Raw genomic sequence first — 25,884 nt, 5'->3', positions numbered from 1 at the left:
ACTCGCAAATTTGCTACTTTAGAAAATCGCAAATTTGCAACTTTCTAAAATGGCAAATTTGAGAGTTTATAAAGTGGCAGATTTGCGAGGAAAAAACTCAGAAACTTACGAGAAATACACGTAGCATACTACTTTAATAATACTTTTCAGTCGGGTTTTAAAATAAGGAGATAGCAGAATGTATATTTAATTGTACATTTATGTTTTCTGAATTATTATTTACACATACATACATTTTTATTTTTTTTTGTACCAGTATCCAAGTTGATGTGTCGAATCTGCTGCTCTCTGTCATTCACTTGCATTTACCTAAAGTATGCTAGCTTCTGATTGGTTAGTGCTAGTCAGCTGATAGGGGATCAGGAAGTGTTGGCGCTCTTGCTGCCGTGTATGATGAGTAAAGTTTAAATTAAAAATGAATCAGTCTCCAACCTACCTTTTCATTTTATAAACAGTGCCATTAACCACCAACGAATACTCACATGATTAGACTATAGCTACACTTCCGTGTATTTCTTGTAAGTTTATTCTCGCAAATTTACTCCTTTCTAAACACGCAAATTTCCAAGTTTTTTTTCTCATAAATTTGCCACTTCAGAAAAATTCGCAAATTTGCGACTTTCTAAAGTGGCAAATTTGTGAGTTTTTTCTTGGAATATTGCCTCCGCCCTCTCGAAAACAAACAAAAACAAAACATAGCTATACATGGCCCTAATACGCTGTCGTACAATATACTTCATTCTAAATTTCTAAAAAAACAAAAAACAAACAAATGTTCAGGGTGCTCCCAATGTTATCTGTACGTCTTAAAAGGTTAAATGGAAGCTTAAAAAAGTAAATAGGCTACCGTAGCTCTGTTTTCCCCGAAATTTTCAAAAACTTAAAATCTTTAAAACTTTCACATTTCTTTGTTTTAATGTCGAACAAAAACAAAAGGTTCAGAAGGTTCTCAGGGTCAGCAGCATCCTTTATAAAGTGAACTGAATATTTAATAGCTCAATGAGATTAAAATGGTTTTAGATTTACCTTTCATCGGCCGTCAGATTTTGAAAAAAAACACCAAGACCGATATTGGTCAAAATGCCCAATATCTGCGCCGATAATCAGCCAGGCTGATTATCAGTCTATCCCTGACCCTAGCCTATACTACAGTCACCTTAACAGCATGCATCCAGACACACACATTTGCCCACGTTTACACAAACTGTACTGGGTCAGTCATGTGTAAAATGATGCTCATCCCCCAACTCTTGACTGTTGGGCGTGATTCTCTCCCAGGCCAGCGTGAGCAGCACATTTTCTTGCCATGCAAACTGCGAACAGAGACGGAAAGCTGTTAGATTCTCCCTCCGTGATTGTCCCATCAAGTGCTATCTTGGATTGTGCTGATAGCCACCAAGATTACGATCGTCGTTGCCGAGATAACACAACATCCGACAAACGTGTGTGTATTTATGAGTATGCAAGAAAAAGGCGTGAGTGTACACATGAATGGAAGTCTGCCAGACGGTGGGGCTGTTTTGATGGTGGCTGACGTCACAAGCCTGGAATGCTTTAAATAAGTCATCTATGATATGAAAATAGGAGCAGTGGTGGGGCCTGGCCTTGACCCAGCCAGCCAATAATGTCATCTGCCCGTTGATGAACTTTACTCATGTGATGCCGTTCTTTACAAGAGAACATCTGCAGTCAGTTGTGTAAAGGACGAAAAGAGAAATTGAGGTCACTGAAGACCAGAAGGGTCCTCGCTTGTTTGTCATACATTTATCACATTTGCATTTAACTTCATATTTGTATTTTTGCAGTGATTTCAGTGCAATTTTCAGATGTGTCCATTTTTATTTGATGGATTCAAATTCCAATGTTCATACAGCCTGAAATAGGCCAGTAATGCTGATTTGCACCAAAGAGTGAGGAAGAGCGGAAAAACAAATGTTCTACCCTTAAGGACCAGATTGTTCATTATGTTGAAGACAATTAGAAGGGACAAAGTTAGATTTTGTAGGGAGTTAATTGCCGCTTGAGTGCATTTTTGTCATTTGGGGAAAAACTAAGCATTCTTTTACCACTAAAGGCATGGACGAATTGTGCATTTGAAATGTCGAGGGAGCACGTTCTTTGGGCATGATGTACTTATTCCTGTATGATATCTTCCAGTCTTTCATGACTTGTTCTGGACTATTTACAATTCCCAGTTGCCCTAATCCACAGAAACTATTACACTTCTTCAGTTTGTTTTAGTCTCAACTGGGAGGTTGAATCTTTCCACTTGTGTGCTCTATGTAAGCCAAGATCAAGAGTTGGGATCTCTTTTTGTTTGTTTGTAACAGAAAATATTGTAATAAAAAAATGATTCCAAAAAAAAGCACATAAATGGTCATCGTTAAGCATAGTTTACATGTTCAAATGGGAATAAGAAAAGTAAACATTTATTTAGTGCTACCCCGTGTTCTTTGTATATTTTGACTTATTGCATATAAATGCAATAATAGGCTATTCATCCCAGCAAAAGAAAAATAACTCGCTGTATTATTGATTCACATCTTTTCAGGTCAGTTCCAAAATTGTTCCAAAAATTAACAACTCTTACGAAAACACACCTTAGTTTAGTATTTGTTCTTGTTTGAATTTTTGTTTTTTGTTTTTTGAAGACACTGCATGTTTTGTTTTTTATTTTTTATTTTTTATTTTTTCAGAAGAATACTAGAACAAGTACTCTACTGTTGAGTAGTTACCGATACCATGTACTAATACCACTAGTACTTTTGACACATAAAAATTACAATCACAGATTTATTTACATTTTTTTTTTGTAAGGACATGTGTATCTTAATATAGCATATTCTTTCAAATTGCATGAAATAAATGGCAATGTTCTATTCTTCTCATTTCTAATATCTAGTTCCTGATTATAAAGATGTTGTGAGTACCAATACCTTGAAAAAACAACTGTGTGTCGACCCGATACAATTGCAAATCAGCCATCTTGACTTGTACCCCCTAAGTCATAGTAACTCTCTTTAATATTGAATAGCTTTTGAGTATTGCTGCAGGGTGGTTAGTTGTGTACTAGTAGGTGTTTACCCATACTTCCACAAAATAGGTCAGGTATAGTAGTAAGAATGAACAACGTCGTTTTTTTTGTTTTGTTTAGTTTTTTTAAATCTCAGCTCTCAACTGAAATGCATTCCTGTTCAATTAGTTTCAGCTGAAATGTACCTTTTTGCTGTGTTTGTTCAACAGAAAAAAAAACAACAAATTTGTTTAAATAAGGATGTTAGTTTGGCAAGTGTAATCAAAAGATGTTTTTTTTTTTTTTTCTGAATTTCAATGCACCATTTATGCGTTGTGTCACAAAATGCTTCCTTATTCATCTCAAGAGAAAAGACCTAGTAAATTGTAAACAGAATTTGTTAAATGCCAGTGGCTCTTTATTTGGAATATTTGGGGGATTTGTTTACAACATGTACTCTTTTAAGTTTTTTCCCCTCTCAAATCTTAATGCCTAAAACTAACTGATAATCATAAATCCTTGCACTGAGCTTAAGCTACTCTGACTTTGAAGACCCAAACTTGTCCATTGGTGCGAATGCAAGCATGAATATTTGCTTGTCAACACATGCGCTGTAAAAGGTAATCAGTCCAGGCTGAATGCTGCACTTGGCCCAACAAATGAGCTCCAGCTCACCCATGACCCAAATGAGTAAATGTGGTATGGAAAAAAATGGAATGGATGAAATAGAAATCCACTTTAACCTCCTTCCACATTGAAGTCGAAGGTCAATCACCATTTTATAAAATGGTAGGTATTAACTAAAACTGCAAGCAGATGGCGTGTGCAGGTGATGAGTCAGTGCGGGCCAGATGGCCTCTAGTATTATATTCCCTAAGTGGGGTGTTTTCTCTGCAGCAGTAAACAGGGAAGAGGAAAAAGAACAAGACATGAACTCAGCATTCCCATCCACTCGAAGCGTTGTCATCTCATTATGAGCTGTGTGAATAGAGCAAGGGACTCGTCTGTGTTTCCTCACAGTGTTTCCTTCTTATCACTCCTGAGCTTCCATTTGCTGCTTTCCCTCCTGGAAAATTAACACCTCATTCATCATCCTCACAACTTTTTGGGTTTCCCTGCTTACTACTTTTTATTTGGTTTTCAAACTACATGTTTGTGGAGGCAGGTGGAGATGCATTTGACCTCATGTAAAACCCTTAAAGATGATTTGCTTGTTGTGTTTCCTAAGTTACTCACAATATCATTTCCAGTTGTGTGTTTTAGAGATGCAGAATGTTGTCTATACTACACACACATGCAAGCTAAATAATACGCATAGTATAGTGACTCCATCCATCCATTTTCTGAACCGCTTCCGTGTAATGCAAATGATGTCTGATAATTGATTCCTTGTCCCCAATTCAAGTTTGTGTTGGGTTGTGGGTGCTTGTGACCTGGCAGTGGATCGGTTTATTGTTTGCAAGAAAAGGAAGAAAGCCTGCATTTTCCCCTGATTGGAAACTAAATGATTCTCCCACATTTGACAGTCCTCTTTGAAGTCAGGCGCCACTGCAGTGCCGCAGTCACAAGAGCTTCTTCCTTCCAGCTTGTAAAATCGTAAACATTCGAGTAACCTCTCGATTAAAGAGGCTGGCTATTTGGACAATTACATCATTGATACTAGCCTTGGCATCTGTTTGAATTTCAAGTTCAGAATATTATAAATACTGTATTTTTAATAGATAGGCAGACTATTGTATAATAACATATAAAAAATAAAGTAGAAATAAATCCTACTTAATGTTTTCTTATCTAAAATCAACAGACCCAGTCTTTGAACCATTTTCTCCTGATAGAACAGATTGGCCTGTCTGACTCCCCAGTGAGCCTTTCATTACAAGAACATTTATCTTCGCTCTGGAGGACCAGTACAGTTTCTTCACGATATCAACAACACAAATGAATAAAAAAAAAAAGGGGGGTCATTGCCCATAATATGAACATCCATAATCTGTCTCGCTATCTAGCGATCTAGCTATATTGTGTGTATTGGCAACAATTGTGCACTGAGTGAATTTCAAAGATTCTATTCAACTATATTTCAAATAAACAATGGCAAAATATGGACACTGCTGATAATTGATGCATTAGTTTTTAAAATATGGTCCAATAAGTGGCAATGAGAGGTTCCAGCACATAGCCCATAGCTACAATTTTCATCAAAATTATTATTATTTATTCATAGAAGCAATTCAGTGCAGCCGCTGTAAATGTAGGTTTGCATACAAATTGGATATTGCTACTTTGACTGTAAACTTTTATTTCAGAATATACTGGGAATATATAAAAATTGGGTTTCAATATGAACCATTCTAATGATTGAAGTTTCTTATCGTTTTATTGAATTTACTTTAATCTTTAGTGTATCTCAGTAGAACTCCTATTCAAACTGAACAATCCAGCACCTAATCATACATTTCCATACTAGCAAAAAAATGAATATTTGGTAGGCCCTAAGGGACCTGTTTTATTTATTTATTTATTTATTTATTTATTTATTTTTCTCGGTTTTGCACTCTGATTGAGTTAAATGAAACCAAACATAACCTCAATTTATTTTCTGTAAATACTTTTAATAATTAAATAATTAATTACTTATTATTTAGGTAACTCTTTGACTGCCACACGTTATTTAAAAAAAACAAAAACAAAACCACAGTGCCAGCCGATTTCGAGCATTTTAACTCACCTTTCAAGAATAAAAATAAAGAATATTTTTTGCCTTTACTACATATACAATGTGGGTATATGTCGTTGTTGGCAGTCAAAGAGTTAATAATCAAGTTAATTTAATTATCTAATAATTAAATAGTTTTCTGTAATAATAATTTGTATCTTTAACAACCTGCCTTTTAAAAAACAAAATCTACACGGCTTGATCCAGCCAAGTGAGTTTGTGCTTGTTCATGTATCACTGGTGTGTGTTTTTCCCTGTCTGTGAACTGGTTGTGCATGGGGGAGTAGTCAATGACAGATGGCCCGCTCTCGTGAACAGAGAGAAGCTGCTTTATTAAGACTGCAGGGGAAAAAAATGCCAAGGGTTGGCACTGGCCCGAGTTCCCTGCCTATGATTGCAATTACTTACTTTCCTATGGAGCAATGCGTCAGACTACCTCTTCGTATTTGTACACCTTTGCATGGGGGAAAACAATGCACAGCGGTTGCCTTCGCTTAGCTTGTTTTCATTCTTCTTCATCCCTCATTGAGACGGTGACAGGTGGCCGGTGGCTCCCCCACCCCCTCCCGTTTGCTCCTCTTGTCCTTTCTTGTGCTCCATCAAACATATTGCCACGACGCTCCCTACAAATATGCTGCTCCGGGGTCTGATCTGATACTACTTGGCCGTTTGGGACATGATGAATTTTTCAGGCGTCAGAAGTTCTCTTGAGGGCAAGAATGTACCCTGGGGACGATGGATGTAGGGCAAGGGCAGTTACACACTTGCACACATATGCAGTCAAGATGCAGTCCAAAGCTAGCAGGAAGAATCCATTTTCTCTGTGCTAAGGATGATGGATTTTTATTGTTATTTGTTTTAATTTATGAGCAGGATAAAAAAAAACTGTATTTAGCAGCTGGAAATGAGCAAAGAAAGAACCTAATGTTGGTTGTGCAAGTTTTAAGATTTGAGATTATTTAACTAATTTGCTCCCAAAAACGCATAAATACGTTCTATTTTAAATAGTACCTTTTTTTTTTTTTTTTTTTTTTTTTTTTTAATGCTAGAGCATACAGAAGGCTTTGATGCAGCCTCTGAAATGAAGAGAATGGTAATGGCAATGGTAGTGATAACAGAAAATGGCCAGCAGGTGGCAGCAGAGTATAAGAGATCAACCAGGGCCATGTTGCAACAAGCCGTTAACCACACAGTTTTAAAGCGATTTGTGAATAATGATGAAGCTTAGCTACATTCTAATGCTAATTGCTGCAAAACAGAAAAATATAGAATTTTTTTTTCCTTCCTGATGCAAGAAGAGACTCTAATCTTTCTTTTGGTAGGTTCCATGTTTTTATAGGAATAGAACACAATATCCATGGGCCTTGCAAAATCAGTCAAAATCCAGTAAAACAGCCGGGAGCGAAGGGGTTTCAGTGAAAATGGCTGGGAGTGAATACGTTAAAAATATCATTCCTTTAAATGCACAAATCTTCGCAAGTTGACATTTGCATGTAGATCTTTATGAACGGCAGCACGGTGGGGTAGTGGTTAGCACGTCTGCCTTATAGTCAAGTGGTACTGGATTTGAAACTCAGATCAACCCCTCTTGTGTGGAGTTTGTATATTGTCTCCATACCTGCTTAGGTTTTCTTTTGTGAATTGCCCTGAATGTGTGCGTGTGAATGCTTGCTTGTCCATATGCACACTGTGGTTGTCTGGAGACAACGCCCCAGCTCACCCGTGACCTTAATGAGAGCAAGTATCTAAAACAGATGGCTGGATGAGTCTTGAAGGTGTAAGATTTGGTGCTGACCTAAATTAGGGTTGATCTGCCTTGGCCAGTTAATCTGCAATTGCAGTTATGAATGTGTCTTGCTATGCGAGTCTGCTCCATTTGTACCATTCAAGTGTTTATGGCAGAATATAATTTTAAACTGAACTAGAACTTGAATGATTTTGTGCCTGGCATTACCTTATGGAGTCTGCTCTCAGGTTTCTATCAATTTGGAGGAAATGTGTTTGCATCGACCAACTTGAAATTTAGCTAGTTGCAGTCTGAACAAACTCTGCTGGTGGAGATGCTTTGTGAAACATTGAAAGTCAGAGAGTGATGTTCCCTTCTGAAAAAGAGAAAATAGTGGCCCTTGCTAAATCCCCCATGCATTTCTTAACTTGAGCTCCTACTCCTTGCCGGCAGAGAAGGTGAGAATGAGTCATGTATTGACTGCTATTCAAGAAAAGACACCAAAATAAAGAGAAAACCTGCCCAGATAGATGATAATAGCGCATGGAACCATTAACAGTAACACTTTCACCCGATCACTAATTTTATATGCCAGTAAATTGAATGTAGATCATCCATCCATCCATTTTCTTGACCGCTTATTCCTCACAAGGGTCGCTGGGGCTGCTGGTGCCTATTTCAGCTGGCTTTGGGCAGAAGGCGGGGGACACCCTGGACTGGTTGCCAACCAATCGCAGGGCACACAGAGACGAACAACCATCCACACTCACACGCACACCTAGGGACAATTCGGAGCGCCCAATTAACCTGCCATGCATGTCTTTGGAATGTGGGAGGAGACCGGAGTACCCGGAGAAGACCCACGCGGGCACGGGGAGAACATGCAAACTCCACCCAGGAAGGTCCGAGCCTGGACTCGAACCGGAGACCTCAGAACTGGGAAGCGGACGTGCTAACCACTCGACTACCGTGCCGCCCTGAATGTAGATCAGTGCTGTTCAATTAATTTTTGTTACAAAGGGAAGAACCAAATACTTAGCACCCCCACCCGCCGTGACTTAAATAACATCTGTTGATATTGTTGTAAGTACACCTCTGCAGGGGAGCTTACTCCTTGTCCAGTCTGTGACAATGAGAGCACCACTGCCACCTACTGTAGTAATTGTGCAATTACACTTTATTCTAGTGCAGCAAAAAAAGAAAAAGAAAAAAAAGACATATTCCCTGGGGTCACTGAGAGAATCTCTGTCCCCTCCGCTCATGCATGTAAACGGTTATCCTGAATGTTTCAGTGACTGGAATTTTAACCTGAATATTGACTAAACGTAAATGTCAGTGGCTCTCAACTATAGTCACCCTGGGACCCATAATTTCCTATTTTCGTCACATTGTGAGCCACTTTCATAGAAGTGAAGAACAACATGAAATGTCCAAGAATAGCTTTGAAATAATTCATTTGTATATCATGTTGGAATCATTGTTTCCTCCTCTGTGATCTCCCTGGCCAACTTTACATCATCCGCCCACGGAGGTCTGCTTGTAGTTCATTGTGGGAATCCCACATTATGTTATTGTGATTTTTATTCTCCGCACTTTTTTGCCGAGTAACAACTCCCACACAATACTTCCGATTTACACTTTTCAAATTTCAACTTGCTTCAAAAATTCACGCCTCTCGGGGTATATATCGTCTGCTTCCACATTACTTACAGTATTCGCACAATTTAACGTTAAATATAAACTTTTCCCCATTCATTTTCAATGGGACAGACAGTAAACTTTTTTAAGTATCACTTTCCATGATTACTTCCATACATATAACTTATCATCATTACCAGGTGTCATACTGCTCGGTGGCACAGTTGGTAAAGTGCATTGTCCAGTAACCGGGAGGTCAAAATTTCATAATTTATCTCTCAATTTACTTCATAAGCATTCCACATGCATTCAAATCTTAGCGTTCACCTATTAGCATTCAGCTTTCAGCATTCCCACGCAATTTTTCCATAAATTGCGCTTGCATACTATTGCATGAATTCCAGCAAATCACTTTCAACTTCCATATCAAGGACTGTCAGTGTGTCGATTTTAAAGTGGAATGAAGGTGCCCATGTCGCTTGATGGGAAATCAAGTCGGCTGTGTTCACGCCCACAACAGTGCAACAGACCATTTTTTAAACTTCTCGAAGCTGTGTGTATGCAAAAATACCAAAATTTGGCCCAGCCTGCCTCCAAGCAGAGTTAGACTTTGTTAGATTATTTGCACCACACAAATAATCTAACAAAGTCTAACTGTGCTTTATTGGTAAACAACACCCATTTTTCATGTGTCAAGTCTTGAGACTCTCACATTTTAAAAGTCAGTGAAGATGTTCAAAATCCATATGTTGTCCCTCATTTGCAATGACGACCCTCTGAGGCCCTTGCTGTTGCTGCTCCAAGACACAAACAATAACATGAGCCATTTCACAATGGCTGATCGATTCAGGGCCAGAAAGGAAGAAAAACGGTCGCGGGCAAGTCCAAGTAGCTGTTTCTGCTCGAACCACTCTGGCTAATTGAACCTCTGTGACAGGAAAGTCCATTGGGGTTTTAGTGCTCCCTGCTAAAAGGGTCAGGAGATTCAAAACGATGCGTGACATGCATGGAGCCAAGTTGAACAAAAGCTCCCTCTGCCTCATGTCAAAGCACAGCAATGCAGACTTCAGTACCACCCACTTGACCACCTTTCAGCCAACTTCCAGATCATGGAGATTTAGTCAAGGACAAATTGACAATTATGTTAATTGCAAGATCTTCTACTATGCATCTTAGCCAAGTAAAATACCACCCATATCCATCTATCCATCTGCCATGCCCTTTGAAGTATGCCTTGCTAATCTTTCCTGCTGTGTTCCTAATGCACGGGTGCGTCTTGACAGGACCTGTCCACTCTCCAGTGTGATGTGTGCATCCTGGTCTTCTCCGTGACCGACAGGCGAAGTTTCCATCGCACCGCACAGCTCCGCCTTCTCCTCAGGGAGTCCCAGCCTCACACGCCAATCATCCTGGTGGGCAACAAGAGCGACCTTGTTCGCTCTCGTGAAATCAGCGCTGAGGGTAGGTACAGCAGATGCAATCTCTCGCGTCCACAAACACACAAACACACCCCTCCCGCGGAAAGCCATTATCCCACCATGGTTTATTATGGTATCTTGCTTCATGCAGGCGGCTAGGGCAGCACATATGTTATTTGTTTCAGCAGATAGTGTGCTATTATAGGAGGCTGGAACATGGATATTAAATATTCTGAAATTAACAGTATGCCGGTACACACAAAACTGCTGCCAACAGAGTCATATATATATATAATTTAATATTTATTTTTTTTATTTTTTTTACTGGTGTGTATTGTACTGTAGTGGCTCCATACTACAGCACACACATAGTGAAAAAGGATAGTTTGGTGATAAAAAGAAAGCCACACCGTCAACAACTGTCACTATCAACTATTCTAGACTATTCTCACAGGAACTATTTTTTTCTCCCTGTAAAAGATGTTTGCAAGTCCTTCCCTGCCGCAGTTACTGCCAAAAATACAAATAGCAATGTCCTATCTGTCATTGTCCCTCCTGTAGCAGTATAACACAATTACGTCCTATCCTTTGTCTAAATGAAATGATTCTATAAAGTGTGCGTCTGAGATGTCCTTAATGGATATCCCATTTTAAAAGGAGACAATAAAGAAGTCAGCTGCTTACTCATGAAATCTACGATTAACTTTTATTTCATCACTGTCTTTTACACTTACAGTCACAGATTGAGCATAATGCAATTGTATTCCCCTTGTGGAAACCGGGTGTCCATTTAATATCTGCCCTCTATATTAAGTCTTACTATGCAGTATCCAATAGGTATAACATTCCTAACTTTCCAGATTGATGATTAGAATTGAAATACAGGGTGTCCTCGAGTTACTCAATGAGTTCCGTTCCTTTGCTGGCGACGTAGCCCGAATTTCAACCTAAGTCGGATTTCACCTTTAAAGTCTATATTTACATCAAAATACTTTGTACAGTAATAAAAAAAAAATAAAATAAAAAAAAAAATAAAAACATTTGTGCCTCCCAGAAGATGCCGGAACCAATATTTCCGCATTCATTACCGATAGACGACAAAGCGGAGCAAATGGAAATTTAAACACAGACATGTGATGTGCCTGATGACGAGCCGACCTGCTCGATTGGTGTTCGTTGCTGGAGGTAGCAACAGCACTTTAAATAACTTTAAAATTATTATTATTATAAAAACTTTAAAAAGAAGGTGGTACGGACGAGTCAGGTAAAGTCGAAACGTCACGTACCACGTAACTCCAGGACTTCCTGTAGTGTAAACTAATAAAAATGATTTGGAAACCACACATAATTCACAATCTTTATTAGAAGCTATACTAAAAAAGCATTGTTCTATATTTACAGTTGACATTATATATTATGCGCATGACGAAATTGGTCTTGTTGGAAACTGTGTAAGGGCTGTATGATGGACAAACTCAGTGGGACATTCCAGTACCTGCTAAGCACTTTTGCTCCCAAAAACGTATAAATACAGTCTATTTAAAATGTTTTAAGTGTCCCAAAGACGTATTTATACGTTTGTTTGTTTGTTTGTTTTTAATACAAGAGCATACAGAAGGATTTGGTGCAACCTCTACTGCAAAGAACATTTGAAGTAATGGTAGTTATTACAAAAACGGCCAGCAGGTGGCATCAGAGTATAAGAGATCAACCAGGGCCATCTTAAAACAAGCTGATTTCCCCACAGTTCTAAGCAGTTTTGTGAATAATGATGAAACTTAGCTATATTCTAATACTAATTGCTACAAAACGGAAACAGATAGAAATATACTTTTTTTCCTGATAAAAGAAGACAAATCCTTTCTTTTGGTATTCCATGTTTTTATAGCAATAGAACACAATAACACAATATTCGTATCTTCTTATGAAATAAGCTGGACAGCTAATTTTTAGGTTTGCAACTGACAGCTTCTACTCTTCTGAGAAAACCTTCAAGAAAATGTACATCGTTTTTCTGTCTTTTTATGGGCTGTATGATTACTCTGGTTGCCACTGCCATAACATGAATTTAGAATGTTTTACATACTTAAATTTAGTCGGCCCAAAAGGGCCTGGCCAAAATTCGCAAATTAGCAACTGGCTAGCGTTCTCATACTTGTCAGCCCGTCCATTTTGTCATGTCTTTGGTTTTTGCATTGTTCTTGAATGTACGTAATCATAGTGATTTAAAATTATTTTGATTAAAACATGTTTTCTAATGATCATTTGTTCCAGCACACTCAGATTATCAAGAATTTTGATTTGGGCTTGCACGTCAGTTTTACAGGCGAAAAGCTTTGGATTACAGTCATCCCGATATGATCACACGATCAAGAATTGGGGCCACCGTGCCGCCCAGATCTTCTTTTATTTATTTTATTTTTTTAGGTCATAACGTCACAAAATAATCTTGATGTACAATGCTATTGTTGAATTAAACAGCAATAACCTAGTTTTTTTTTTTTTTTTTTTTTACCAAATGTACTGTAACATTTTGTATTTCTGTGGTGGCATGTAAAAGAGGACAAAATCATGTCCACATTAATTTCATTTATTCATGTTGCAGTTTTTACAGGTTATACAGTATTTTCTCATTCATACAAGAACGAGTGACCACACTTTGCCAAACATTACGGAATAAATTGATAGACAAAAGAAAATAGATTGATCTCTTAGCAGCTTTGTTCAATAAACAGCACCCCATATGCACTGCCCAATGTTGTCACTTCTAGGTGACACTAGACCTGTGCCATATACAAACGTCTAAGATATAACCTATATCATGTATATCGTTATTTTGATGTGTTGGGCATTGAGTTGGCTATGTTGCAACACTTACTACTTACTTGTCTATAAATCACTAAATGGTTTGGGTCCTGAATATATCCAAGAAATGCTGACTGAGTACAAACCCAGCAGGGCTCTGAGATCCACAGACTTGGGCCAACTAATGGAACCCAGAGTTCGAAGCAAACATGGTGAAGCTGCATTTAGCTATTATGCTGCACACAGATGGAATAGGCTACCAACAGAAGTGAAGTCAGCCCCGAGTGTAAATGCTTTTAAATCCAGGTTAAAAACTTTGCTTTTTTCTTATACCTTTGATTAGGGACTTTTAAACAGCTTTAATTAAGTGTTTTTTCTTATTTTAAAATAATGTTTTAAGATTGTTATTGTATGTTCTTTTAAATTTATTTTTCTTCCTCTGAATGTTAACTACTGTTTCTTGATGCTTATGTGTTGTCTTTCCTCGTGTAAAGCACATTGAGTTGCCTTGTGTATGAAATGTGCTATATAAATAAACTTGCCTTGCCTTACTAAGTATGAGTGTTGCAACATAGCTAACTCAAGTAAGTCTAATTCATTTCCAGTGAGGGACTCCGCCAAGGTTGCCCTTTGTCAGATTCTGTTCATAACTCTTATGGACAGAATTTCTAGCCGCAGCCGAGGCGTCGAGGGGGTCCGGTGTGTTGGGCTCAGCATTGCATCTCTGCTTTTTGCATATGATGTGGTGCTGTTGGCGTCATCAAGCCGTGATCTCCAACTCCCACTGGAGCGGTTCGCAGCCGAGTGTGAAGCGGGTGGGATGAGGATCAGCACCTCCAAATCCGAGACCATGGTCCTCGGTCGGAAAAAGGTGGAGTGCCATCTTCGGGTCGGGGATGAGATCCTGCCCCAAGTGGAGAGTTCAAGTATCTTGGGGTCTTTTCACGAGTGAGGGTAGGATGGAGCGGGAGATTGACAGGCGGCTCGGTGCAGCATCTGCAGTAATGCGGACTCTGTATCGGTCCGTTGTGGTGAAGAAGGAGCTGAGCCAAAAGGCAAAGCTCTCGATTTACCGGTCGATCTACGTTCCGACCCTCACCTATGGTCACGAGCTGTGGGTCGTGACCGAAAGAACGAGATCCCGGATACAAACGGCCGAAATGAGTTTCCTCCGTAGGGTGTCCGGGCTCTCCCTTAGAGATAGGGTGAGAAGCTCGGTCATCCGGGAGGGACTCAGAGTCGAGCCGCTGCTCCTCCACGTTGAGAGGAGCCAGCTGAGGTGGCCCCGGCATCTGGTTCGGATGCCTCCTGGACGCCTCCCTGGAGAGGTGTTCCGGGCATGTCCCACCGGCGGGAGGCCCCGGGGACGACCCAGGACAAGCTGGAGAGACTATGTCTCTCGGCTGGCCTGGGAACGCCTTGGGATCCCGCCAGAGGAACTGGTTGAAGTGGCTGGGGAGAGGGAAGTCTGGGTTTCTCTCCTAAAGCTGCTGCCCCCATGACCTGACCTGATAAGCGGTAGAGGATCGATTGATGGATGGATGGATGTTGCAAGACTAATATCCGAGATGTTAATGTAACAACATTCACTTTTTATTACATCATCCTTGTGCCGCATTCTCCAGGCAGGACCAATCAACTCACAATTAGGCCAACTGTTCCTGAGTAACAGATGGATTGAGTTTAGATCGATTATTCTAGAGATTAGATAACAGGTAAGAATCCTCACGACTCACCTGTTTTCTGAGTTTGGACATGTGACGTTCGCAAGCTGAGCTCTTGGGCACTGTGATGTCATTTTCAGTCGACAGCAAGTGGCTAAATGGCTAACCCAGGAGAGTAATTTATTTGAAACATTATTTTGTGCTGTACCAGTGATATTTTATTTTGTCATTTTGAGCCACAACTGTACGGGATACATCTACTTAAAAGAACACACCACTAATAACTCATTTTCCATTATTAGATTAGGCATTGTGTATAAAGAATAAAAGTGCAAATATCCCTGGCATCTTATTTCCTGAATTTTCTTTTTATTAAGTATCAAAATAAGAACATACTGTGGTGAATGGCATTATCCTGGTCACTTGACCGTGATGACGTATCGCGTGCGTAAACGAAAGCGGCCGTCATTCACTTGAATGGGAGTTTGCTGACGTAATGTGGAAAAAAAGATCGTCTTCTATCACAAATACTGTGCCAATTCTGATCAGAGTAAAATCCTCAGCATGTCAGGTTTCATGTCATTCTGTGTTGGGGTGGGGCGGTGGCCTCTCCTAATGTGGGCTAATGCGTGCTTAGCACACAACGTGTAGCATGGCCTGGAAGAGTAAAAGTCAACCAAATGTTTACCGTCCAGGTTAGGGACCGTCCACAACTTACATTTCCAGAGTGAACAATGTCAATGGTGACTTGATTGGTAATTTGAACCTCTGTAACACGCAACTTGTAGACGTTCCCAAACTCCGACTTGCTATGAGTTATTATCGGCCACTTTTATCCCGGTTTTCGGCTGGACACAAATCTTTGGCGAGTCTTCAGTGGCTGTACTGCTTTTAAAGAAGTGTGTCTGTGCTATAGGGCGTAATTTCACCTTTGATGTCCGCCGTGGGGCGCAATAATTCCTCATGAGTGTCTGTTTTGTCATTAGCGGCCATGTCATACATGCGTGTTTTACGCACACGGCAAAATCACCACCAAAGATTAACATAAACCCAAATGTGTAGACTGAGAAAAAGTGTGTACATCCTGTATTTAAAAAGTGCATTTTCCTGAGTAAAACCGGCATACTGGGCCTTTAATGCAAAAATATTCATAAAAAGTGCTGTAAAATCATAATTGCTCAACATAAATTGACAATTTTTTCCAGGGAAGTTGAAATTAACCATTTCACAGAATAGCAGGTTTGTTTTTCATAAGTCTTGTATTCCTTTTCAATAATAAAAAATTAAGACAGTTGAGTCAATTGAGATGCAGTCTCTATTTTCTTCTTATTGTCAAGATACTCAAAATCGACTTGGACTCAAACTGGGGTGCAAAAACCATGATTGAGACATCCTACTGGCAACAATTCCATAAACCTGAATAAGAGAAGGAGAAAATTGATCAATGGGTGGAAGCTTTGAGAACACTTGCTTTAAATCAGTACAAGTTTGATGAATGATGGACAGCAAGAACAGATTGAACACAGAAAATAGTTTTGATCAAATATTCATTGACTTGATTTCTCAAAATCCCTCACGCATCAGTGGGATCTTGATTGGGGGCAGAGGGCTGATACATTGCTGTAATGTCAGCCTGGCTTGGCCCGATAGTTATGTGCCTGAAAATCATAAATATCCCTGCAAACCAACATTAGCGAGCCTCCTCTGGGGTTTGTCATCGATCAGCCAAATCAATATATTTCTGTTTACAAGACAAATTCCAGTTGTTTAACTCATGGCAACACAATTTAATTAGCTGTTGGGGTGGATATACACTTGATCTGTAAAAATGATTTCGCTCCTCTTTGAATGTTCATCCATTTGGCAAATTAGGCACACAAACGTTGACATTATCATTTGAAATATTGAAATACTTTACTTTTGTGAATAGCTAGCAATTACAACATTAAAACAAAAACTATCAAGGGTGTCAAATATTGTAAAAAGCAGCTGTGGGGCTATAGTGTATGTGCACTTTTATGATATAACACACTTCACTTTGATAAACCATGCAATAGCAGCAGGCTTTTTGTAACCATGGTTTTGTCCTGAACTGAATCCATTATGTGAGTGAATAAACAAAGATGCTCACATGTTGGACATATAGTATTCATGGCAGGCCATCCATTTGTCAGGATTACAACAAGATTTCAAACAATCTGCTGCAGTTTTTTGTTTTTTTTTGCCCCCTCAAATGGCACAATAGAAATGACGTTTGACCTGGATATGCACAGAACATGAATGCGCATTACTTTTTTTTTTTTTTCTTAAGTTCCATGAGAAATAAAAACACATCCCTGTATGTGCAACAATATCTCTCATCCCTATCCACTTCTCTCTGGAGGGACTCCATCTCCCTGCCTCCCTCAGCTCCCAGTTTTGTTTAGTTTTTTTCCCCAGATGGTTATACTTTGGATTATCTCCCGCTCACAGGGCATTGCTGTGCCTACTATCTTTATGAATGTTTGTCTTCACAGTATGTGCACATCTGCCTGCACACAGGAACAGGAGAAACAAAGTCATGCGAGCGGTATAGGAAAAGGGTGTGCGTTTGAATGGGAGCATCGCAGGGATGAGATAGATGCGTGAGATGCTTTATATATACATAAAAAAAAATGTGAGCAGTTGTCTGTGAACCAAAGGTGGTTCACCTGTCCTTGAAAAATGAGACAAATGTGAAGCTTCTATTCAATTTGTGCTGTGCATTTCACATTTAGAATGGATAGTTACTCTAACATATTCTTATCCAATGCATGTTTTATCTAAGATTCAAACTCAGAACATGAGAATTGGGAGGCAGATGTGTAAACCACTAGTCTAGCAGGCTGCTATGCACGACTATAGTTATATGATACTGTACATGGCAGTCAAACACTTGAAATTGTGTTCCAGTTCCTCAAATTATTATTATTTTTTTAAATTGCCATTTAGGATTACGCCAGATTTGTTTTTCAACTACTTTTAGATTTTCAATGCTGGTTATTGGAAAACACACACAAGCATAATGTCTGTAATCAATTTCATCAAATCATGTTTGACTTTTTTGTAACTGTCAGTCCAGGTTTCAGTGACACTTCAGTGGAATGAGGAGAAGGAGCAATGTGACTTTGAATAATGAGAGATGTCTGTACTCAGCATTTTCTCACCACTAGGAAATAAAAACAAGCTCGGAGCATGGATGAGGTCAGCAGTATGAAAATGTTCCTATATTCCCGTGACACCTGACAAGGATGTTCTATGTTCTTTTAGGCCAAAGCATGTGTATTCTTGTGTGCCTGATACAGCGAGACAACATCCTAACGTCTTCCTTGCAGAACCTTTGGTCAAGCTAAAAGAGCTGAAGTCATAAAGTCTATTTATGGCATGTACGGTGACACTTTTATTCCTTGTCCCTTTTTTCTCCCTCACACTCAACATATTTATCACTGGCTCAATATAGTCATAACGGCCGTGCTCCCCCGGGCTTTGATTAACATGCACTTTGGCTCCATGGGCTAAGTCGGCATTCTCACTGTCTCTTTCCTTTCCTTTCTTATCTTGTAGAGTAGAACATCTAAGGTTCACAATCACTGCAGAACCTCACAAAAAATGCCCCTTCAAGGCTCAAGGCAGTTTTAATTATCAATGACTTTCTAATTTTGAGGATCCACTTTTTGCAGGTCAATTCCAGGGACCTCAAGCAAGGATTTTATTCATACGACAGTACAACAAATGAACTCTTGGTTTCCTTTTTAATGTAATAACCGGTTTTTATTTTTAAAATTCATATTGTAAATAGCAGCAAACTGTATTTTCTTGTCTAGAAAAACTTTTAGTGGGGGAATTTTAAACACTAATATATCAATTTCAGTTTAAACCTGGTATTTTTGAATGGGTTGTATGCTCTTTTAGCAAAGTTCAATTGATTATAAATAAACAAACAAACAAATAAATAAATAAATAAATATGCTAATATCTACTGTAATGCAATTTTGAGAACCTTTATTATGCGGATCTCAAAGTCCAAATCAAAACTGAGGGCACTGGCTGCCATGATAGATTAGCAATTAGCATGGCTTCTCCAACATCTCTTAACTACTCTTTGTCATCCCTTCATGAGAACAATAATTGTCAGAAGTTTAGCTCATTCGCTGCCATGGAGCTGATGATTGCCCCCTCACTTAGGAAAGATATGCTTTCAAATATGGAAGACATTTAAAATCAGTAACAACAACAAGGTTATCAATCTTCCCTTCATCCTTTTGTCCCCTTCGATTCAACTGTCTTCTCCCCCCAGTTTCAGCTCCCCTTTACCCATGTCCTTGTACCATCTTATTCAACTCCTCAGTGTTTGGCTCCTCCCTCCCCGTTAATCTTTCTCATGTGCAACAATACCAGGTAGTTCCCAAATTCTGTTATAAACTATTTATAAGACTCAAATCAATCTGCTGCCATAGGTATTAAACCCTGCCAATGTGTTTTGGGATTTTCTTTCTTTGTGTTAAGGGATTCTGCTGAGGTCTGACAGCTGCTGTAATGCTGCAGTGTTAAACCTAGATTAAATGATGTTCTTTGTTTGATATTGGAATTCGGAAAACAAGAAAAAGGTACCATAAAAGAGAGAATATTACAAGGCCGCTTCTGTCAAAATTTGATGGATGACATTCTTAATTAGATTAGGGGGGTCATGTATGGGTCATGACCCCTCCCTAATGAAGATTAATGACCCTTTAATGACTTCCAGATGTCATATAATGAGGGTTAATGACCCTTAATGACTTCCAGATGTCATTTAATGAGGGTTAATGACCCTTAATGACTTCCTGATGTCATTTAATGAAGATTAATGACCCCTAATGACTTCCTGATGTCATTTAATGAAGATTAATGACCCTTAATGACTTCCTGATGTCATTTAATGAAGATTAATGACCCTTTAATGACTTCCAGATGTCATATAATGAGGGTTAATGACCTTTAATGACTTCCAGATGTCATTTAATGAGGGGTAATGACCTTTAATGACTTCCGGATGTCGTTTAATGAGGATGAATGACCTTTAATGACTTCCGGATGTCGTATAATGAAGATGAATGACCTTTAATGACTTCCGGATGTCGTTTAATGAAGATGAATGACCTTTAATGACTTCCAGGTGTTATATAATGAAGATGAATGACCCTTAATGACTTCCTGATGTCATTTAATGAAGATTAATGACCCCTTAATGAAGATGGATGATGTGTAGGTGGTGTTCCTACCTGTTTTTGCAGATATCATGGCTGACCCGGGTTCAAATGCTAATTGTTTGGTTAACTTCCGGATCCGGTGCACGCCCCCCTAGATTGAGTGAATAATGAATAATAATGAGATTGAATGACGTGATCGGAGGGAGTGGTTTAGTATGGGTAAAAAGGATATAACAAGCGCTTCAACAGTCCGATAGAGCTACAGCGAGGATGGCGGGGAAAATCAATGTCATCAGCGAGACAAATGTTTCAGTGCAGATGGGACGCACTGGGACTGACTCGATTTTGGATGCGCCGCGTAAGAAGCAGATGTTTTTGCGACGTATTCAGAAACCCCCCGCAGAGTCTTTGGAGGAAATATGGTCTTTGGATCCATCTGCCTCATGGGGATACCGCTTCCTTTACGAGATGGGTGAGCTGTCTCTGTATTTTAGCATGGACGGTGTTGAAAATACATCACCTAGTGGCTATGGGACTCTAAACTCTAATGACTGGGGTATATTAAATCAACTGGTACCTCGAGTGTTGAAAGAATGTATGAAGTCGTCTGAACCATGGAATGTTTTAACATTTACATGGGTCTCGAGGACAACGCCTACAGGTCGTTGGTTTTTTAAGGTGAAAATTGATTCTAACAACCTGATAGAGACTGGTGATCGCACAAATCAGAATGAACTGTTTTTTACTTTGGAAGCATTTAACACTGAATGTGGTGTTTTTTTGAGGGTTTTGACCCTACCGTTGGCTGAATGGAATGAGAGGATGGATGCGCACTCTGAAAAAATCTCCACCCTCTTTTTGGACAGCCGGCATTGGCGAAACATTGTGGGTGTAAGGAAGGCGTTGACGTTTGAGTAGTCAACGCCCCTATGAACCGCCTACTCTGACGTCATAAGCCAACCCCCCTCAAGGACAGCCCCCCTACCACTTAGACAATGGGAAAATACGCCTCTTTACAACAAATCCCTCCCATATAACCGCCCCTATGTAATATAAGAGCAGGAGTCTCCAGCCGGACTACACTTTGCCTGAAAAAGCCAACGACGACAACGATGCCTCCTACCAGACAGAGTTCCAGACGCCTGGCAACATCGTGGACGCCTCTGGGTGCCCGGAGTGTGGTGCCTCTGGTGGAAGGATCGCGGCTTAAAGTCTCAAAAGGTACGCAGACAGAGAGCTCTGACTTTGAGGAGGGAAAGGACGTTGAGGCAGCCGCGACCCACCTTGAGCGAGAGCAGTTGGACTGTTCTCAGTACCCCGCGACTGCCGACGAGAACACCCCTCCGCCGGAGAACTCTCAAGAAGTGCAGCTGACCGATGAGTACATTGCCTCGCTGGAGTATTCACAACTGCTGATGACTCCTGAGGAACTCAATACCCGGCACGAACACCTACCTCCTCAGCAGCCTCAGGAGTCTCAGCAGCAGCAGCCTCAGCAGCAACTAACCTCTGACGGGGACGTTGTGGAGGGGTGCCCGCCAACAGCTTTGCCTTCACCTACAAACCTTGACAAGGACTGGGACCTTGTCTGGAACGGGCCCCCGGACAGTTGGCTGTGTCGGGATAAGTACAACTGTATAAAACAGACTATAGGACATCTCCTCAATCAAGTTATAGTTAAATACAGTAGAAATGAATGTAATGGCTGTTTAATCAACCATCCCAGCCAGAGGCAGCACCAGTGTCTAGAAATAGACGATGATGAGTATTTTAGGAAACATTATCATCGTGTGATAGCATTGTTGTGCACGCCTAAATTCCTCCCCAGCATTCATTACATGTTGAACTTGCTTCATCTGACTACCGACATTAAGAAGGTCAAGACAGCGGCCGAGATTGTCCTGCTAGATCTCGAGCAAGAGAAGAAGATACTCGACAAGCTCGAGCAACTGGACGCCCTTGAAGGCCCCGGATCGCTGTCGAACGACCTCAAGACTCTGCTGGACAAGTACTACAATTCTAAATAGAGACACACGATGGGGAATATCTTCAGAAAATTGTTGTTTCGATATTACGGTTTGTGTAATTGGGCGGACATTCTGGAGAGAACCATTCTACATACTTCTGACCGAGACGGACGAATTGACAAAATGTTGTTGATTATGCAAAAAGTCAGATCATTGTCTCATTCGCTATTTCATGTATCTTGGGATTGTTTTGTCAGACGTGTTGTGAACGAGAGTCATTTGGGTTTGGCCAATACAATTAAAGCCGTTCTGGATGCATGGTGTGATGACGTGGGTGTAGGTCACCTGGTAACAATTTTGACTCTGTTTGTTGATTCTGCAAAATACTGTCTAGAAAATAACTACCCTTTAGACTTACCTGTTGAATTAAAAGAATTTCAAACCGTCGTTGAATTAAAAGTTAGTCCCTATGTCTTATCCCGAGTCCTTGAGTATATTAATTCTTAGTATTGCCTTTTAGCATTATGCATGTAATCATTTTTACTATTGTGTATGATTATACTATGGAAATCATGTAATAAACCAAAAAAAAAAACAAAAGAAGTCATGTCTGTGTGAATTTATCAATAAATAATCGTTGCATATATCATTTAAATTCATTTTCTGATGATGATGGCTGAGAGGAAGTGTATGGAGAAGCTTTACTACGATGCCTCACACCCGGCCAGTTTTGGTGGTGTAGAGCGTTTACACTTAGGTGTACAGGATGTTACGGGTAAAAAAGTAAATCGTGATCGAGTTAGGGGTTTCTTAATCGAGCAAGATGCCTACACCTTACACAAACCCGCTAGAATCAATTTCCCACGAAACAGGGTTTTTGTCCCAAGGGCGCTGAATCAATTTCAGGCAGACCTCTGCGATATGCAGGCCCTGGCTGGCGTCAACGATGGATTTAAATATTTACTGACCGTCATCGATGTTTTTTCAAAAAAAGCCTACGTACGCATTTTGAAGGATAAGACGGCTCCGCAGGTAGTTAAAGCTTTTGAATCTGTTTTGTCTGAGAGTGGGACGCCTCGAAAAATACAGACCGACGCGGGTAAAGAATTTTTTAACAGGCATTTTCAGAACCTGATGAAAAAACACAACATTGTTCATTTTGCTACTGCCAGTGATCTGAAAGCCCAGGTTGTTGAAAGGTTTAATAGAACTTTAAAAACTAGAATGTGGAGATATTTTACGGCCAGAAACACACGCAGGTATATCGACGTCGTACAAGATTTAGTAAGTAGTTATAACGAAAGCTACCATAAAAGTATAAAAATGAAGCCCAATCAAGTTACTGAAGGAAATACTCAACAGGTTTTCCAGAATCTATACGGTAATATGCCGATAGAGCAAAGTGGGAAATTAAAAATGCGTTTTAAAACAGGAGATGTGGTGAGGATATCTAAATTAAGAGGAGTGTTTGATAAAAAATACGAGCAGAGCTTTACGGACGAATTGTTTACCATATCTGAATGTCTTCCTCGTTTTCCACCCGTCTACAAACTGAAAGATTATGACGGGGATGTCATAGAAGGATCGTTTTACGAAGGTGAATTACAGAAGGTGAGCGTATCAAAAGACCACACATTCCATATTGAGAAAATCCTTAAAAGGCGCACGGTGAGGGGGCAGAGACAATTCCTCGTTCGTTGGAAGGGATGGCCCTCGAAATTCGATAGCTGGGTCCCCGCTTCTCAGATTGTAGACGTTTAAAAAAGAGTTTCAAATACAACTTGTATCAGAAGCCGGCATGGATCCCTTACACGATGGAGGATTCTACGTTACTCTACCTTCTAACGCTAGTATGGATGTGTATACGGACAACACAATCTCACAGTTCAGAGTGAATTTGGCCCAACACATTGATCTCGAAGGAAGTTGGGAGGTGGCCCTGACTGAGATTTCATACCCTCGTAGTTGGATAAACGTACCCGAAAACCAGACTACTTTCTATATAAAAGATATGACGCTTTCCAAAGCTAAGGATGCAAAGAACTCCGAGACAGCTAGGGGGTCTGATAAAAACGAATTTGTAACCCACACCTTAGATATTACATCCGGGGAATATGAAGATCTTGACAAGCTACGAGAGGCGGTTCTGTATATTATAAAAAATAAAATAGGCAACCAAATTTTACTCCATTACGATATTAATATGCGGAAATTTCTTTGGATGTCGTCAACCGGATGTTATAAGATCCGCTTTAATGCACCGTTGGCTTACATACTTGGTATGAAGGAAGGACAATGGTTTACTATAAAAGCTAATTGGTTACCTGCCCCGTACCCAGCCGATATAAAGGCGGGTCAATACCATTTATACGTTTATACAGACGTGGTGCAACACCAGACGGTAGGGGATGCCTATGCTCCGTTATTGAGGACTGTTCCGATCGAAGGGAGATACGGGGAGTTTATTTTTAAAACTTTCAACCCTGCTTACTACCTGCCTATTAGTAGGAGACATATTGAAGAAGTAGGAATACAGATTAAGACGGATCAGAATCAGCCGGTTAATTTTAAATACGGAAAGATAATTATTACCCTGCATTTTAAACCGAGGTAAAAAACAATGGTCGTGATGGAGACACACCCTGACCTGTATCGCTTTGTTAATTATTACGAAACCCAAGCAGGAGGGTCGCTTCCGGGTTTTCACGGGGCCCCTGTGCAATATGGGCGAGGTTTGGGCTCCATTTTTTCTAAACTTTTCCGTTTTGTCGTACCTTTAGTCAAAAAAGGTTTTACAGTAGCGAAACCTCACCTGCAGTCGGCGGCTAAAAATATTGCCATGGATGTAGCAGGACGTGCGATGGAAAGAATACAGAGAAGAGAAAAGAATCAAGATGGATCCGGGTTAATGGTTTTGGCTCGAAGACCTTCGAGGAGACCGATAGGTCAGAGACTGGTTACTCATAAAAAGCGTAGGCGTGCAGTCAAAAGGAAATCAGTCTCAAGAAGGAAGCGCCGAAGAAGCAACGCCGACATTTTCTCTTAAACAATCTGACGAAAATGGCTCTTTTACATCACAAGTCGCAAGAATGCACTCTGTCGGAATTAGATTTGTTCTCACCCCCAATGACCCAACTTTCGATAGAACAAAGCCAATACGTCGAAATTTCACCCTTATCAGCTTTGACGGAGCAAGGACCCATTGAATTCTTCATACCGGGGGACGGTTCTAAATATATGGATCTCTCGGACACAATGCTTTACCTGCGTTTGCGAGTAACACACAGAGACGGCTCTCATCTGGGCCCCACCGACCACGTAGGCATCATTAACTATCCGTTAAACACAATCTTTACCCAAGTAGATGTTACATTAGGGGATAGACTCATCTCACAATCAAGCGCTACTCACCCTTACAGAGCTATGATTGAAACATTGTTAAACTTTTCAGAGGATTCTCTCAAAAGCCAATTTAGCACAGCCATGTTCTTCAAAGATACACGAGGGCGGATGGATTCAACATCGCTCACGGGCAACGATGTTAATGAAGGGCTGGTTCACAGAGCCCAATTGATTGAGGGGTCCAGGGAATTTCAACTCCTAGGCCCCATTCACTCGGATATTTTCTTTTGTGAGAGATACCTCTTAAATAACGTGGATCTAAGGCTAAAGCTAACAAGAGCCAGCGATGATTTTTGTTTAATGAGTCCCCCCGACGCTGATTGCTCTC

The 25,884-nt window shown here is 40.1% G+C and overlaps 1 protein-coding gene across 2 annotated transcripts in view; it reads left to right on the top strand.

Moving 5' to 3' along the window:
* Positions 1–25,884, top strand: part of rem2 (RAS (RAD and GEM)-like GTP binding 2) — a 49,275-nt gene that overhangs the window by 9,882 nt on the left and 13,509 nt on the right. For both annotated transcript variants that reach the window (XM_077497897.1, XM_077497887.1), the window contains exon 4: positions 10,377–10,554. In XM_077497897.1, coding sequence (XP_077354023.1) covers positions 10,377–10,554 — 178 coding nt within the window. The remainder of the gene's footprint in view (positions 1–10,376; positions 10,555–25,884) is intronic.

Source organism: Festucalex cinctus, chromosome 1 (assembly GCF_051991245.1).
Source record: "Festucalex cinctus isolate MCC-2025b chromosome 1, RoL_Fcin_1.0, whole genome shotgun sequence".
Taxonomy (NCBI): Eukaryota; Metazoa; Chordata; class Actinopteri; order Syngnathiformes; family Syngnathidae; genus Festucalex; species Festucalex cinctus.
Note: the sequence above shows the minus strand (reverse complement) of the source record. Positions and strands in the feature narration are given on the sequence as shown.